The following is a 16,476-nucleotide window of genomic DNA, read 5'->3' as shown; positions in this document are numbered from 1 at the left end:
GGTGCAACGGACAGTGCACACGGGATGAATAATCGTTAGCTGACCGGGGTGGCCGATTGACATCCTGGCAGCTGCTGGTACTTTTGTCCCGTCTTTGTTTTTTATTCTCTCTGCGCTGATTTGCCGCTTGGATGAGACAGGATACTCAGTACAAGCTCTCTCGTTCCCACAGCAGGACGTGAATGCAAGTAGCCAAACACACATGATGAACGAGCGAGCATCTAGTACGGAGCACCTCCGTACCACAACCAATGTAAGTAAGTATGAAGTATTTAGCGGGCCCCTTCCTCACTGGCCATAGCTAAAACGCACTCGAGGAAATCATTCCAAATCATGTATGCTTGGCGGAATATCTTATCGAATCTAATGTCGGCTATCGGCTTCGGTCGGTGCAAGCGTGAGCCTCCCATGACTTTATGAGTCGTATCTCGTATTATGGGCATGGTGGGTTATGGTACTCGGCTATATCATCCAAGGAGGGACTAGTGAAGCAAGATGAGACTACTAGATTGACGATGGCGGGTGATGGCCCGGCCGTGATGCAGCTCATGATCCAAAGATTGTATGAACTCAAGAAATCTGACAGTGACAGCGTCGTTCTCTCGGATCATGACTCGGGGAAGGGCACTTTAGAGTGGTTCCCGTCACCCCGTGGAGCTAGTCAAGCATGCACATCTTAGAAGACGCTCGTTGTTCCGTTCGTGATCGATTGGGGTAGACGGGAAAACAGATCCCAATACGTACAGATGTCGACATATGCAAGGGGTCCAGAGTGATCCCGTACTAAACTAGTAGCATCCACGGCTTCAGTTTTAGGCTTGTAAGTGTGATCAAGTCCCACGCTTTAACGCCGTGACGTTTATCTCTTGCTCAAGTCATTAGCCTGTACGGCGTAGGCAGATCGTCATGCACATGGTCTGTCTGTAATATGCAGTGCCAGACAATCAGAATGGAAGAAGGATATGGACAGTAATACATTGGAGGATGCGTTGGAGAACTTCTCGGTCGTACAAATTGGAGTAAGTACTTTGGGTTAAGAAGCAACACGGTCCAGGCCAAGTGTCTCCAAGTGGTCCGGATGGAGTCCGGCGACACTAGAGTGGACTAAACAGGGCACTGACAGCAGGGATTATCTGTCTCGAATTCGCATAATCGCATTAGCCGCGGCATTCCTCAATTTTCGATCCGCTGTCGATTGACAATAAAGTGCCGCAGCTGCTCAAAAGTCTAATGAAATTATATCTTATCGAAATCTAGAGTACCCCTCTAGTCTGGCACGAAAGCCTAATATTTCTCCATAGGTGTCGAACTATTAAGGTATGCGGATCGACCTTCCTCAAAACAGATCTTGTCCCAGGAGTGTACGGAGTACTCCGTAGGCGTAGGGCGTAGACTCGCTGGACTATGATACTAAGGTAGATACTCCGTACTAGTATTTCAATTTCACTTGGACGTTTTGAAGCTTGTGAAAACCGATTGTATCCGGTTCGGATCCGATCTAAAGGCAAATTGCTTATTAAGAAACGATGAAGCCGTTGATCGTCAGCCACGGACCACTGACAAGCCAGTATTGAAGGTGATGATGCTTAGAAGTCAACAGTCAGTTATCTGTCACTGAAAGTCAACGTTATTTTGGCCACTAGGGGGGTTTCCAATAGAAAGCCGTGTCACTGCACCATAGTCCATATTACTTACTGATACGAGTAAGCAACCTTATTAGTAAGGTACCCCACAGGGAACAATCAACCGGCTATTCCGTACTGGAGCACCTGCACGTTGTCACATATGCCTCATACTTAATTCTCAGGTGCAGCGTTGCAAACACCTCGTAACTTGGATCTTCGAGGTAAACTGTCCCAGTCAGCCGCAGATTAAGCTCCTAAGCTCGTCATAGGTTGGCAATGAATATCTATTGTAACTTCGCGTGGCAACGAGGCATCAGACATCCCTGCATATGCAAAGTACATCATGACGATGATGGCACGCAAGCTAACGCACAGGCCGCGGACATCCTCGTGCTATAAAATAGCGTTTAGACAAGAGTCCATACGCTGAGAGACTCCTTAATGTACCATGTATCGCACCCTTACCACTACCAGCACCCTGGACGGACCGCGTCTACTCGCGGAATCCTATGTCTCTAGAGGCTTCAGTCCAGTGATAAGAAGATGCATTGAGTTAGTCCTTACGGTTCTTTTGCAGTCTTACTAGTAAATCAACCAGAGTACTTGAGTATAGCTATATTGGCCTGTGTATCAAGGCGTCTACTATCGAGTTGAATGCCCCAAATAGGGAATAATCCATCGGCATATCCGACACTCGATGTAGCAAGTCCGCCAACTCAAAGGCTGGAAAGTGTGACAAATTGCGAAGCTTGAGTCTAAACCTCTACCGTTCCATGCAGAATCATCTTTGATTTACATAACAGTAACCGTTTGTTACTTTCTAGTCATGTGCCTTTGGCCTGATCGCGGATGCGAACCATTGAGAGATGTGGCTGACGTGAACTAGGCACCTGCGGCACATTTATTCATTGCCCAATGAGAGAATCACTTTGGCTGGGCTGGATGGATAACTCTAACGCTGGCAGGTGATTTTGTAACGTACCCTCATTCAAGCCATTCCATATTCCACCCGACTTTATCCCCGGGCTCCATGAGTCCTATCTATCCTCGTGTTTTAACTTCAATACTGTCCACACGAGTAACAAAACGGTTTCTGCCATTTAAGCTTGGATAAGAACCCATGTACTCTGTATTCTTTTGTCAACCCCTATCAGACCCACGCGGGAGGATCGCCATGGCGTTGCTCCATAGTCCGCACGGGGTAGAACTGTAGATTCAAGGTAGGACCAACTCTGCGTTGTGGAGTCTCAGGGCCAGCACACCGGGCGGACGTGAGAGTAGGGAAAGCATCCTTGAGCTATCCTGCGATGTGTACCACCGACTGAAGGTGAATCGGTCGAGTTCTTTTTTGCCTCGCTGCCACTCAATGGGCCAACTTATGCGCTATCACACCGCAATCTAGCAGGAAAGTTCGCCTTGAGGCGCAGGTGTGATCTATGTCACCAATTATACTGACCCAACGCCCTGTTGGTTACTCAACTGTGCCTACTCCTCTCCTTGCGAATTACCTTTTCTTTTCCATCCTCTGATTACCCAAAAGAACTCGTGGCATAAGGTGTGAAACTTAGGTTCGAGCCTAACGCTGGCGCTTTGGCTGTGGTTGTGATGGCTTCCCTTCCACCACCACATGTTTCTGGGAGGCCACGTTTTCGTTGATCGCAGCCACCCTGCACCTTATTTCCAATCGAGCCATGAATAGCGCAGGTCGGGAAGGTCTTGCTCGGCGATACACGCTTGCCATGAGGTTGAGACTTGAGAGACCACGGAAGCAGTATGTCAAAAAGGACTTAGTCCCAAACAGACTTTCTTGCGTCTCTCACTTCCATACTTGACACATGTCGCTCAAGTGAAAAGTTTTACTAGAAGGTATGCAGAAGCAAAAGTATGGTAGCTAGGACAGAAACGGATAATGCGGTTGATCATGTGGGTGTTGTCCGTTGAGTACCTACTCTACCGGTCTCTCAGTTTGCTGTGCCTGATGGGGGATGGCATATGATTGGAGTCTCTGGACAATAGCAGGCATCCTGTTGGCAATCCTGACTACAGATCCTTTTCGGCCGTTGGTTTGTGTCCATTGATCGGCTTTTTGTCATCTAGCTTATCATGAAATCCTGAGTCCTTACCCAATTGTTAAATCGCCCCAAGTCAATAGCCTTTTCCAAACAGCTGATCCTGCCATGTTCTCGGAGACATTTGATCGGCGACTTTTGGAAGGAGCTTTCCGTGGCTCGTTCCCAGATTTCTTCCCACCATTTGCCCCTTAATTGGAATCCTATTCTTCACAGATTTGTTTCAAAAATATATTCAATGTTGAATGTTTGGAGAGAAGAGGCGCAGTATTCAAACGTGAAACGCGATTATTATTAGGTTCGCCGGATTTGGCGAGGAAAGAAGCCGTTAACCTATCCAAGGTGCAACGAACCAAGATGTGATGATAAACGCCATGGTCGAGACCAGCGACTTGACAGGCCTCTGTCACCAGACCATCGAGGATTTGCTCTGTCTACTGTCCTCGAAATACTACACTCAACGGAATGGGAAAGACTCGCTTCTTGGCGTAGATCTAGTGATATTCCAGAAGCTTGTCGGACACCCGGGGTTGTCCAGATTGTCCTAACAGATCATGCTTGCTGCCAATCCTCTTTCATTTGGAGGCGGCTTTGCCAAAGGACCTGCATGGTGACACCAACGGGGCTGACATCAACTCAAGCGGTCAAAGCGTCCCTGCAGGAGTCATGAACCACTCTGAAACTTGCAAGATACCTCAACAATGAGTGCTTTCATTCTGAGGCAAAGATCCTTGATGAAACCAGCCCTGCCCACAATAACCCATGAATGCCTTGTGCAAAAATAGAGAACACAAACTGCATCCACAAGAGACCGAATTAGAAAACGAGTGCTTCAGGTTGTTGAAGTATCTCGAGTCGAGAGCTGATACCTACTGTCAAAGGCCAGAGGTTCCTGTGTAGATTAAGCACGAACAAAGAACGACGCAGGGCCACTTTGGTTCCTGCGCAAGCCATATGGGGCCTATCCAAGCCTATCAGCAGCAGCAGTCCACTTGACAGCCGCAGATCATGGGTCTATGCAAGCCTCCACTCGACAGTATGCCTGCTTCCTCTGATGTGGTGGACAATCGACAAAAAATATCAATTAAGATGAATGAAGCAGAAGTAGAAAAGTTATTAAGACTAAGTATTCTGCACATCGATTCGTGACCGGTATCCACCTTAGGTACTGTCACCGCTTTCAGGTTGACACATGACAGCCACATGCCAGGGCTTGCTGCACTGTCCAATAGCTGCAAGGATATGTACTATCAACTAGTTGGTACACCACAAGCCTTTCCAGAAGCAGATCAAGGAATGACAATTCTGGCAGGTAAGTAAAATACCTTATGCATGGTCATGATACATTGTATGCGACTTGCGTACAGAGTCCGGCCAAGTTCTTCCTCAAGTCAAGGTAGGCTATGGACATTCGTTCCTGCTGCATATGGCCTAGTCAACACGTGACTGAAAGGAGTCCAAGTGTAAGGAACCTGATGGCAAGGATAGCAAGCCATTTAGGCACATCGATCTGGGATGTTCAAGGGTAGCATGTATAATTCCTAACATTATAGACGAAAGGGGAGGCGAACATAGGAAGCAGTTCGTCAGGCTACCAGTATTTTTGGACATAAGGTACCAGACCTGACTGTCTTTGACACTTCTTTTACAGACATCTACGCTAGTAAGGTAAGATTCGGCGATCTGCTAGAGCCAGCAGTACTAGTGCGGTGCAAATTCCCACCCAATAATAAGCACCAATGAGACGCTCGTGGCATGGCAGGGAGGTAACTTAATTGTCATACAGCCACCACAAATTGGATAATGCCCAGTGATAGCCTGGCTAAGCAACTGCCGCTCGGCATCTACGAATTGCAACATAAGGCAGACTTCAGGGGAGGATCGACTGAGAGGAAAAAGGAAAAGTTAGAGAAAGGAAGAGAGTATTGATACTGAGACATTCTACAGGTTGTTAAATCCTCCTCTGAACGAGGTCCTGTCACTCCTGAGCATCAAGCTCCCCGCAAAACTGATCGAATTAAATCCCGTACCCATCGGACCCGTTCTCACTGTTTGGTCCGACTATGGGGCATCTCCAAACACGGAACTGCTTGCGCCCGAACCAACTACCTATCAATGACAACATTAGCGGCAACTCCGTTTTCCACTCAGGACGTCTACATACAGGTAGGTATCTCTCCTAGAATGGCGGCCCCGACGGCGATCGATGATCTCAAGTCCCCATATTCCGCGCAATTTAGGTTGACTACTGGGAGATGTTCATGGTCCTCTTGAGAATACGTACATTATCACAACTAGTTCAGACTGGATGATTTGCTGGAAGTCATGAAGGTCCCAAAAAGCCATGTGGAAAACGTGCAGTTCCATGGGCGAGTCCTGATGTCTCTTCACCATATACCTTTTCGATGGGAGGGATTCTTTGAAGCTAGGAAGTAGGTAAAATAAGCGCCTCATGTTATATTTGAAATATCACCCCCGAATTCCAATGATATGCAGTTTTTATATCCTCAGAACCATGGAACATCGGTCCTGATATCATGATCAGTACATAGGTACTCTGTGTCTCCGCGGAGAGTGGAGATGTCTTCCCCCCCTTCTGTACTTCCTAAGCAAATCATGAGACCCTGTATCATACATATGGTCTAGATTTGTCACGTACATACCCCGTAGTGTCTCACGCTATCACTTTGGATCGTAAGTCAAGTCGTGGAGAGATAGTTGGTGCCCGGTATGTACTATGGCTCAACTCTTACGACTGACCACTGTTTGATACTTCAGGATAGTGAAGTATTGACGACATCTACTGTAGGTTATGTAAGTATGTACCAGTCAACTTAGATCATTTTTACTTTTTGGGAGATTCTTTTCTTTTTTTCCTCTTCCCTCCGTCTCGAGACTGATAGATCCTTTACTAAAGTACTGTCAGTTTCCTATAGTTAATTTAAAAGACGTCCCTTTTCTTACCATTAAACAGTTTCTATGACAGGTAAATCTGGAGCTAGAGCCCTTTAAGGATCTTCCCGGCCATGCGTGATAATGCCTGAACATTGAACAGTCCAACTAGATAGACAGAAGAGTGTTCATAACAGAATCATGTCTTTGAGCCTGAAATTAGATTCTTCTTTGGATCTTCCTCTCTCTTGTCCTTGATATTAGAATTATTCAACTTCTATCAAATCATGACCCATGGATAGTTCCATCCACACTGCACTACCTACACCCACTCTAGCCACTCAGTCCCGTACTGATTCACTAACAAGGGATCTAGAAGCAGTTCCAAGCATCTGTATCTAGAATTGGCACAAAGGAGGGGCGCATTTCCCCTCTCTGTCTCTTTTGTTATAATAATAATTTATTATTTTCTGATTTTTATTTTCTTTTTTTGATTCTTTGGGAGGAGCATCCACTGGCGTATGTTTAGTTCAAGCCGTCAAAGGGCACACTAGAAAAGAATAGGAATAAGACCTGATAATATTAATGGCAATCCCCGGTCTCCTCTCGTCCCAGCACAGTGGAACAAAGACAGCGCCCAGAGCAGGTGCAACACCGCCATTGACTCAGGGCCTCAGCCTACTGGAGTGCAGTGCACCAGCAAGGAGTTCCTGACTGACTGATGTCTGTGTCTGTCTGGCCCTCTAGGTCTGCAGTCACGATGCATGGAAGAACCATAATACTCTCCACTATTATCCACAGATCAGACATTAAAATATTAAAAAAGATCGACGAGGCTCTTGAGATTCACCTTCTTGTTCACATCCCCATACCCTGATCAATCAGTCTGTCAATCAATCAGTCCTCTCTTCCAATTGATCCCTCCTTCCATTCTGTTTGCTGAATATCTTTCATAAGATATCCTTCATATCCGTCCTCTATCCTTCCTCTTCTCTTTTTCTTGGTCTCATCTATCCCGCCTCCTTCTACTCTTGAGCGCTGATTTCCAGTGGTACAGCGTTCAATCTTCTCGTCGGGGTCTCTGTTGCTGTGGGGCATCAATTCACTGGAGCCTCAAATGCTCAACTTGCCTCTCAAGCATCCTCTACCTAATCAGAAAGTTCTTGTCATTCCATTCACCTTCTCGGGTGTCTTCTCTCTCCGGCTCGCCAGATTGTTTCCCCCGCTTGTCCAAGTAAAGGGGGTATCATTTTCACAGTCGGACTGTCTTAACCTTCGCACAAGAGTCAGAAAGGGGACAATTCCAGATCTCCTTTCAAGCACCTGATCTGCTGACGGAAGTCCTACAAACACTCCCACTGCGTCCTAAAGACGCATATTTCCACTATCTCGCGACCTTTCCTCCCAGCATCTCTGTAACATCGTCACCTCTGATCTGCTACCGCAATGGCTGCAGCAGCTGTGACTGCGAAATTCATCCAACCTCCTTCTCCCCCTCAGTCGACAGATGGAGATCCCGCTTCTGAACAGTGCGGCATTCTCAGCTCACTATATTGCTCCCAGAACCCCTTTGTCACATCTAGCTTACCCTGCAGCGCTGAAGCTTCTTACAGCGAGCTTAAGCCACAAGCGACGGTGAGTTGGAAGCCTTTTCCAGCTTGTTGGTTACCTACTGACCGTTAATCAGACCTATGGCCCTTCGTCGTCACCGAGATATGTCTCCCAGCACGAGTACTCAACACCTCTACCATTTCAGCATTCGGTAGGGTTCCCGCTCCCGTTCTCAATGACACGTTTAGCTAGCCAAGCATGTGCTAACAAACGGCAGATGGTACCCTCAGGTATTCAGATCAATACTCCGCCCCCTGCGGCGGAAGATGGAGTTGTTCCTAGCAGATTAGAAGCAAATCCTCCTCGCTGGCCATCTTCATCAGCCTTGAAGCTTTCCCCAGGGAAAGTAAGAGTGGTTAAACCCCCCAGAATTAGGCGCAGAACCAAGAAGACGAGCAATCGGGAATCGAAACCTAAGCTACCTGGTCCCTTAAGTGAGGTTACCAAGCATATGACACATGTTCCCCTCAGAGACATGGACAGCTGGGTTCAGCGGCCCAAGGAGGTGCGTCACGCGGAGGTTGCCAAAAAGAATGGCAAAGTCGCCAGACCCATGAACTCGTTCATGCTCTACCGGTCTGCATATGCCGATCGGACCAAGGAGTGGTTTGCACAGAATAACCACCAAGTTGTTTCAGAGGTCGCAGGCGACAGCTGGCGCATCGAAACGCCCGAGATTCGCGAGAAGTATGAGCTTCTAGCGAACGTCGAAAAGACCAACCATCTCAAAGCACATCCAGGGTACAAGTTCTCTCCTTCAAAGGAAAAGAAGAAACGATCTGAAACGGATGACGACCAGCTGACCGTAGATGGTGGCGAGATGACCTCTGGATCTAGCCCGGCGTTCCTCCAAGTTCGTGCCGTAGGCACGTCTGAGGTCGACAGCAATCGCTGGGGCAGCCGCGACTCAACGCCCTTCGATTTCCTCGAGCATGGGCTGCCCACGACGACATATTACGGTTCTTCGTGGCAGACCAGTCATCCCAGCAAAGACATGCTGTCAGCTCCCAAGCCCTCTTCATATATCCAGCAGCCAATGCATCAGAGCCTCATGGGCCCTCCCAGTGAAGATCCTCGATTCAAGCATGTTGGACTCCAGGACATCCAGTTCACCTCATCGACGGCGCTGGCCGGGCTGCCTGGAGCCGCCCACCACGACCTTCTTCAGCCCCAGAACACCCCTGGAACTGGGCCCGTTGGGCAGCTGGATCCTCAGTTGCTGTCATTAAGTGACCACTCTAGTGAGCATTCGATGTTCAACCACTCACACTATGCAATCTGGCAAGAAGTCCCGACGAGCAACTGCTATGTCCCTGTTCCCTCTCCGCTGCCAACCACATACCATGTCGGCGCCACCTATCACCAAGGCATGCAGCCTCTAGGGGATAGCCGCGATACTTGGGATTCTGCCAACAACGAGACCAGTTTCGATGCTTCCAATGGCGAATTCGAACACTGGATCAACTCTCAAGCATCTGGATATCCTTAATCGACTATGTGACACTAATCAAGGCAGCTTCCTTTGGTGTCCCTGTCTTTTTGCGACGACACGATGAGCCTCATGACATGAATACTGATGTTTGTTTTGTGATTTCTTTCTGTCATTGGGCCGGCCTTTTGTAATTTAGAAGAAAACCTCAGGGTCGGAGTTGTACAGGCGCGGAGTCAAGTATGGTGGGACTGTGTGATACCCTGCTTTCTTCAGGTCCCCTGGTGCTCCTGTCTCTTTGGTGGTCTGTGTGACATCTTTCTTCGGTCTGTTGGACTTGATCATTTTCTGGGTGGTAATCTCCTTTGATATTCTATGGAAGTATCTCTGCTATTTATGTTGTTGGTATCTTGGGCTTTGACACAATATTAGACTGAATGGCGCAAATCATTATTTTCTGCTCGGCTCTCCTCTTTGTGGACATCTCCTTTGCTCTGCACTGCCACTACCTTGTCCAAGGATAACCAATATTTCGATAACCAGTATCTTCTCCGCCGGGGTTTGCTTGACCAGACGGCTGTTGGTCCGTTGGATCGTGAACCAACCCATGGATTGAACCCATAGTGCTTTCGGAAGTCAATCGGTAAGAAGCATCTTCTCTACTCAGATCCTCGATGGCTACCGCACCACTTATTCGTAGCCAGATTTGCACTATTCAAGTCTACCTCATCAGCGCATTCAGTATGTTCTCCTTGCAACACTGAACATGCACAAGTCGTCAACGAGGCTGTTTGAACGAGGAATCGAACTACGGGTGAATAATGTGGCTGATACATTAGGTCGGATATTCCTTTCGTTGAGACTTTGAGTCAATGCATTCTGGCATCGAGTCTTCCGCATTATTGGTTTTACTGAGCTCTCCTGCTTTGTTGTCTCTCCTCGATTGTGTGATATAAGGCATACCCTCTCTGTGACGAGCCGATCATCTTGGTCTGTCCGCAGATGGTGATAATTTTGTGCAAAATACTACAACAGTCCATATGCAAGAATGATTAGTCCCAATGACAGAGTAATTATACACTATCGCTATCTACTTCGTAGGTTCCTATGAAACGACCGCCTTCGCGAGGCTTGGCACGCTCGGAATTGTCTCAACCCGGCAGAATAAACTTATCGGGGCGATCATTGACACACGCGTCCAGTCGCGATCATCAGAGGCAACAATATACAGCAGCAAGTTGCAACTAGGATTCCGACATCTCTTTCATCCATCCACCAGCCATCCTTGTTCTGAACACACGACCATGTACGGCGAACTGGGAAACAAACTGGTCCGCCGCGTCCTACTCCCCAAGCCATCCCGCCGCTAACAGCCCTCACAGGTCCAACACGCCAAACGCACCCAATCCCTCGTCCACCTCCCCCCCTACCAGACCGAACTAGTGCGCACCGTCGCCCGCGAAGTCCGCGATCTCGACCGCGATGTCGCCCGTCTCCTCGAACCCTTCGGCGGCAGCTTCAACCCCTCCGCAGACCCGGCAACCGCCTGCGCCCTGCTAGTCGACCACATCTGCACGCGCCGCAACAAGCGCTGTCTCCTTGCGTATCATCGCGTGCGCACGGAGAAGCTCGAGGAGCTCTGCTGGAATGGGGTTGATGTGCTGGAGCAGGAGCAGCCGAATGCAGAGGAAGGGGCGGCGGCACATGGGGTGGTGAGTTCGCAGGCGGGGAACCATAGCTCGTTGAGTCCCGAGGAGGAGGAGTATTTCCGGCAGTATAGTGATATGCTGGCGGCGTATAAGGGGCAGTGGACGGACATTGATTTGACGGGAAGTTTGGAGCCACCGAGGGATCTGTTTATTGATGTGCGGGTTTTGAAGGATGCAGGGGAGATTCAGACGGAGTATGGGTATGTTGTGCTTGTGTTGTCCGTTTGGCTGGTCAATTCTTTTCATTCATCGAGAGCAGCAGCTAATTTGTGCGTTTACAGGGTTATCAATTTGACAAAAAACAGTCAACTCTACGTTCGACAGGGCGATGTGGAACGGCTGATCGCGCAAGGGTTCCTGGAGCGACTGAGTTGATGGAATCTGGACGATGATGAAAACTAGTGGCTTGACGACTTGATGATACCCATTGTATATACGGCGCTTTGAACTTTCTCTCTAAGGATTGTCGTATAGTCTGTAGAGGTATTCCCATATGCGGAGTACGAGGCTTTCGATATGATTCCGTGATCCAAATGATCACGCCAGTAGATCGATTTTAATCATATTGGCATTCGAGAACAGTGATTGCTGTCACATTCTATAGCCGACGGAAGCTACTAACTGAGTACTGCAATTGTGGTCTGCTGGTATGTCCAAAGAAGCAAAGACACAGACTAAGCATGCATGCATATTCCGTCCTTGCGCACTGATCAACCACGACGATCATAACTCCGTACTACGGAGTACATCATCAATTCAGAATTTGTTTCTGCCCAACTTTCAAGTTTCAACTCTTGCCTCCACAGCTTCACGAGGCGATTACTCAATAATAATAACGATTTTATCCGTGCGGTAATCAATTCCAGGAACTATGAGTAGTTCCTGATCCACAGTTGCCAGAATCCGGTAAAGCGCCCCGGCGGCGACATTGATAACGGCCGGTGATAAAGACTCTTTTAGTCAACCCACGGACCAGGATTGATAACGCCGACAAGCTTCTGGACTTGGAGCTTTGATATGGATAACTCATCCCAATGATACATGTTCGCTTTCAATCCGCCATCATCCTCACCCCCTCTGATGCATCGGGTTTTTGCAGGCCTTCTTCCTCTCAAATTGTGTGGTAACCATAGGACGCCAATTGCTCCTCGTTCCTTGACTCTTGCGTCATCCGGGATCCCGCCCAATTTCCTCGTCTGCGGCCGTTGGGGTGCGGCACGGACACCGAGAAAGAAGCCTAGGCTTCTTGCTCTCAATTTATCCCCTCACTCTTCATCTCTATAAAGGGATTGTGTGTGGCGCAGGCAGTAACGGCTCGGGGTTGCGATGGGCGTCATGGGACGTCGAGACCGCAGTGATTCTCGTGCGTCAGGATTTTTAGCCCGTCGCCCATCTTTAATCAACACTCCTGCTCCAAGTATGACAGAAATACCGATCGAGCGGGCCAATTATGGCAGTACTCCGGATACTTCAGGACTCGAGCCTTCTATCCACGGCGGGTCGAGCTTCAGGACTCCGACTCGGTCATTCTACCATCGGTCCTTCAAAGGTCCTCAGGGTACGATAATAGGAAATTCTGTGAGGGGTTCAATGTCCTAACTGGCGGTCTAGATCCGGCACACTATTCATCCGAGGGTCTGAGAGAACAAACAGCTGAATTAGCATCGTTTGCGCTGTCGCTTCCTCACAAACTGAGCTCTCTTCCGCGAAGCTTGGATATCTTTCATTCGAAACAAAGGACTGAAGTCGCCCCAACTTCGTCAAGCTACTCCAGCACTGCGGGGGAGCTAACCATTGTTGACCCGGAGCCGATCCCCGCTCCTGTTACCGGCTCCTCGGTATTGACCCAGATGATACGCAGTCCCCCTTCTGGGTCGTTCGGGGATGAAACCGACCACTATGGAGGTAACCTGGGCCCAAGCGGCGCGGCTGGTGTGGAAAACCCAAGGCTCTCATTTGATAATGACGAGGAAGAGAACACAAGTACCGAACGGACATCGTTGCTGAATAAGACAGGGCAATCTAAACCGTTCCATGGATACGGGGTTACAGACGATATTGAAAGCCAGGACTTACTGAGAGAGCGCGAGTCGGGCACACAACCTCATGCCCTAACGACAATCAGAAGCTGTCTTCGTCTGATAGCAAGCCCAAAGTCCTGGGACCGGCGAGCAGTATGGCAGCAGGGGGTGGTTTATCCCGTCAGCCTGCTACCTTCGGTGTTCCTCGGCCTACTGTTGAATATCCTCGATGCGCTCTCCTACGGGATGATCCTGTTTCCACTGGGAGAGCCTATCTTCTCTGAGCTGGGGTCAGACGGAATCTCGATGTTTTATGTCAGCACAGTCATTGCTCAACTGGTCTTTTCATGCGGAGGGTCAATATTTCGTGGTGGTATCGGGAGTGAAATGATCGAGGTCGTTCCCTTCTTCCACAAAATGGCCATGACAATTCTAGCTCGGGTTGGTGAAGACAATCCGAAATCGGTCCTGGCAACAACCATCCTCTCATTCTCCGCCAGTTCAATTCTTACGGGGCTTGTCTTTTTCTTGATGGGAACGTGCAAGCTTGGTTCTCTCATTGGCTTCTTCCCGCGTCATATTTTGATTGGATGCATTGGTGGTGTAGGATTCTTTCTGATGCAAACCGGGGTCGAGGTATCTGCGCGACTATCCGGCTCTCTCGAGCTTAACGCACCGACCTTGCAGAAGCTTTTTCATATGGATACATTGCTGCTTTGGATGATACCCTTGTTACTTGCGATTGCTTTTCTTGTTTTGAAGCGCTTTGTGCGGTCCAATTACCTGGTCGGCGGTTATTTCATTGCGGTGACCATGGTTTTTTATGTCGTCAAATTCAGCGCGAGAGTGTCTATGGATACCTTGCGTAGCAGAGGATGGGTCTTTGACGCTCCATCGTCTTCCAACCCTTGGTATCACTTTTATACGCTCTACGGTGGGTATCTCTTCAGGCTATCCAATCGAACGTGACTTAACCTTCTTTACAGATTTCTCGGCCGTCGACTGGTCCGCATTCGTTGATACGATTCCAGCGATGTTTGCATTGACGTTCTTCGGAGTTCTTCACGTCCCAATCAATGTACCGGCACTGGGTATATCAACTGGGGAGGACAATCTAAACGTTGATCGTGAGCTCATCGCTCATGGCATTACTAATGCACTGTCAGGTTTCGCAGGAAGCATACAGGTATGGTTGAGCCATCCTCGAGGGACATCGTTCGTTACATATGCTCATGCAATTCTAGAACTACCTAGTATACACTAACAGTCTTCTCTTCATTGCCAGCGGTGGCAATTCCCGACTGGCAGGTATCTTACTTGCCTTTGCTACAATGGGCGTTCTTGTTGTTGGTCCCGTGATTATTGGATTTATTCCTGTCATGGTCGTCGGAGCTCTGATCTTCATGCTGGGCATTGAGCTTATGGAAGAGGCTTTGATCGACACGTGGGGGAAATTGCACCGATTCGAATACTTAACAGTAAGTAAGTCCTAACTTGTCAGTGAGCCGCACTCTGATTCGTACAGGTCGTCATTATCGTCGTCACCATGGGTGCTTGGGACTTTGTGGTTGGCATCTTGGTCGGAATTATCTTGGCATGCGTGAGTTTTGTGGTGCAAACGTCACGAAAATCAGCTGTTCGGGCTACCTTTTCTGGCAAGATAACGGGCTCGACTGTCAGGAGACCTCCCATCCAACAGCGATTCTTAAAAGAGGCAGGGCACCAGACACTCATCATCAAGCTCGCTGGCTATCTGTTCTTTGGGACGATAGTCAGCGTTGAGAGTACCATGCGCGGACTCATTGAAGAGGAAGCATTCAACAGACGACCTATCCGGTTCCTCATCCTGGATTTCTCGCGAGTGTACGGGCTGGACTTTTCCGCGGCAGAGGCCTTCACGCGTATAAACCGGATTCTCCGGAGACGCAACGTGCAGATGACTATATCCGGGCTTGATATGACGAGTGAGGTGGGGAGGAGCCTTCAGAACGTTGGGCTTCTTGCAAGCGAGGGCGGCGTTGAGATTTTCAAGGACCTCAATTCGGCCCTTGAATTCTGCGAGAACGATTACCTCAAGGTCTTTTACAGCCATCGCGAGGCATTGATACGGAAGAAGAGCGGGTCGTCGCCACATCTTGAAGTTCCTGTGTCCCAGAACCAAATGCAGGCCGCTGAAGGGATCGTTGGCTCTCCCCGCCGGCTGTACCTCCAGCAAGCTGCCACGACTACTCTGCGCGAGGACGAGACGGCAGCAATGGCCTCAGTTGCATGGTCGGCGATGCGACAACCGCTCCCTTTGCTCCTGCAGACTTTCCAGGGGCTTACCACCAAGAACGAGGATTTCTGGTTCAGGGCATGCCCATATTTTGCTCGAGTCTGCTATGCTGCGGGTACCGTGCTGTTCCGAGAGGGCGACCTACCCCAGGGATTCTACCTGCTCGAGTCAGGGATGCTCCGAGCGGAATATGAGCTGCCTCAGGGCCATTATTTCGAACTGATCGTCGCGGGACGGCCGTGTGGCGAGCTGCCGTTCTTCAGCGAAACCCGACGGACTGCGACGGTCAAGGCGGAACAGGATTGCGTGGCCTGGTGTCTGAATGCCGACAAATGGCAGCAGTTGAAGGAGGAAGAGCCCGAGATCGCGCAGGAACTGTTGACGGTGAGCTTGAAATTGACGAGTGAGAGAATGGATAGCATCACATCGTAAGTACCTTGGCTTTACAACATGACCTGCCAACAATAACTAATCGGCTATGTTTAGGTATGTCTTGACGATGGCAGCTTGATCGCTATACACTTTTGATATGTAAGGTGTACTTGAATGAAGCAATTGGGCATTGCATATCTCGCATTGGCGGCCTCCTGAGCATTTGAATACTCGCATTAGCTTATTTCATGTATATTGGATTTCCTGGCTCTGTAGATAATGTGATTTCTCCTTGAAGATTGGGAACTCTAGAGACCGTATTGCCAAGCATGCAAGAGACTAGACGGATGCATGCTTGACGCCTTTCATTCTCTATTTGCCGTCATATCCCGTATTCTGATGCAAGATGATGCGATGCATGGCAGCACGCGCATGAGTTGAGGGGTAGGTCCTGCGTATGTAGTCGTCTGTCA

At 49.0% G+C, this 16,476-nt stretch overlaps 3 protein-coding genes across 3 annotated transcripts; all 3 read left to right on the top strand.

Annotated features, from left to right (window-relative positions):
- Window positions 1–8,032: 8,032 nt before the first annotated feature.
- Aud_007117 (HMG-box domain-containing protein) lies at window positions 8,033–9,686 on the top strand (the record flags this gene model as incomplete). The annotated part of the gene is made up of 3 exons (XM_043292010.1): window positions 8,033–8,221; window positions 8,274–8,348; window positions 8,415–9,686. 3 exons carry the CDS (start codon window positions 8,033–8,035, stop codon window positions 9,684–9,686), a joined length of 1,536 nt encoding a protein of 511 aa, XP_043147945.1.
- Window positions 9,687–10,930: 1,244 nt separating this feature from the next.
- Window positions 10,931–11,710, top strand: Aud_007116 (DNA replication protein PSF1; the record flags this gene model as incomplete). Its single annotated transcript, XM_043292009.1, has 3 exons — window positions 10,931–10,957; window positions 11,009–11,535; window positions 11,617–11,710. The coding sequence occupies 3 exons, from the start codon at window positions 10,931–10,933 to the stop codon at window positions 11,708–11,710; spliced, it is 648 nt and encodes a 215-aa protein (XP_043147944.1).
- A 951-nt stretch (window positions 11,711–12,661) lies between these two features.
- Window positions 12,662–16,063, top strand: Aud_007115 (sulfate transporter family protein; the record flags this gene model as incomplete). The annotated part of the gene is made up of 5 exons (XM_043292008.1): window positions 12,662–12,893; window positions 12,947–14,290; window positions 14,343–14,542; window positions 14,601–14,834; window positions 14,882–16,063. The coding sequence occupies 5 exons, from the start codon at window positions 12,662–12,664 to the stop codon at window positions 16,061–16,063; spliced, it is 3,192 nt and encodes a 1,063-aa protein (XP_043147943.1).
- Window positions 16,064–16,476: the final 413 nt, after the last annotated feature.

This window comes from Aspergillus udagawae (genome assembly GCF_001078395.1).
Source record: "Aspergillus udagawae IFM 46973 DNA, scaffold_5, whole genome shotgun sequence".
Lineage (NCBI taxonomy): Eukaryota > Fungi > Ascomycota > Eurotiomycetes > Eurotiales > Aspergillaceae > Aspergillus > Aspergillus udagawae.
The sequence above is the reverse complement of the archived record's forward strand: the minus strand, read 5'-3'. Positions and strand labels throughout refer to the sequence as shown.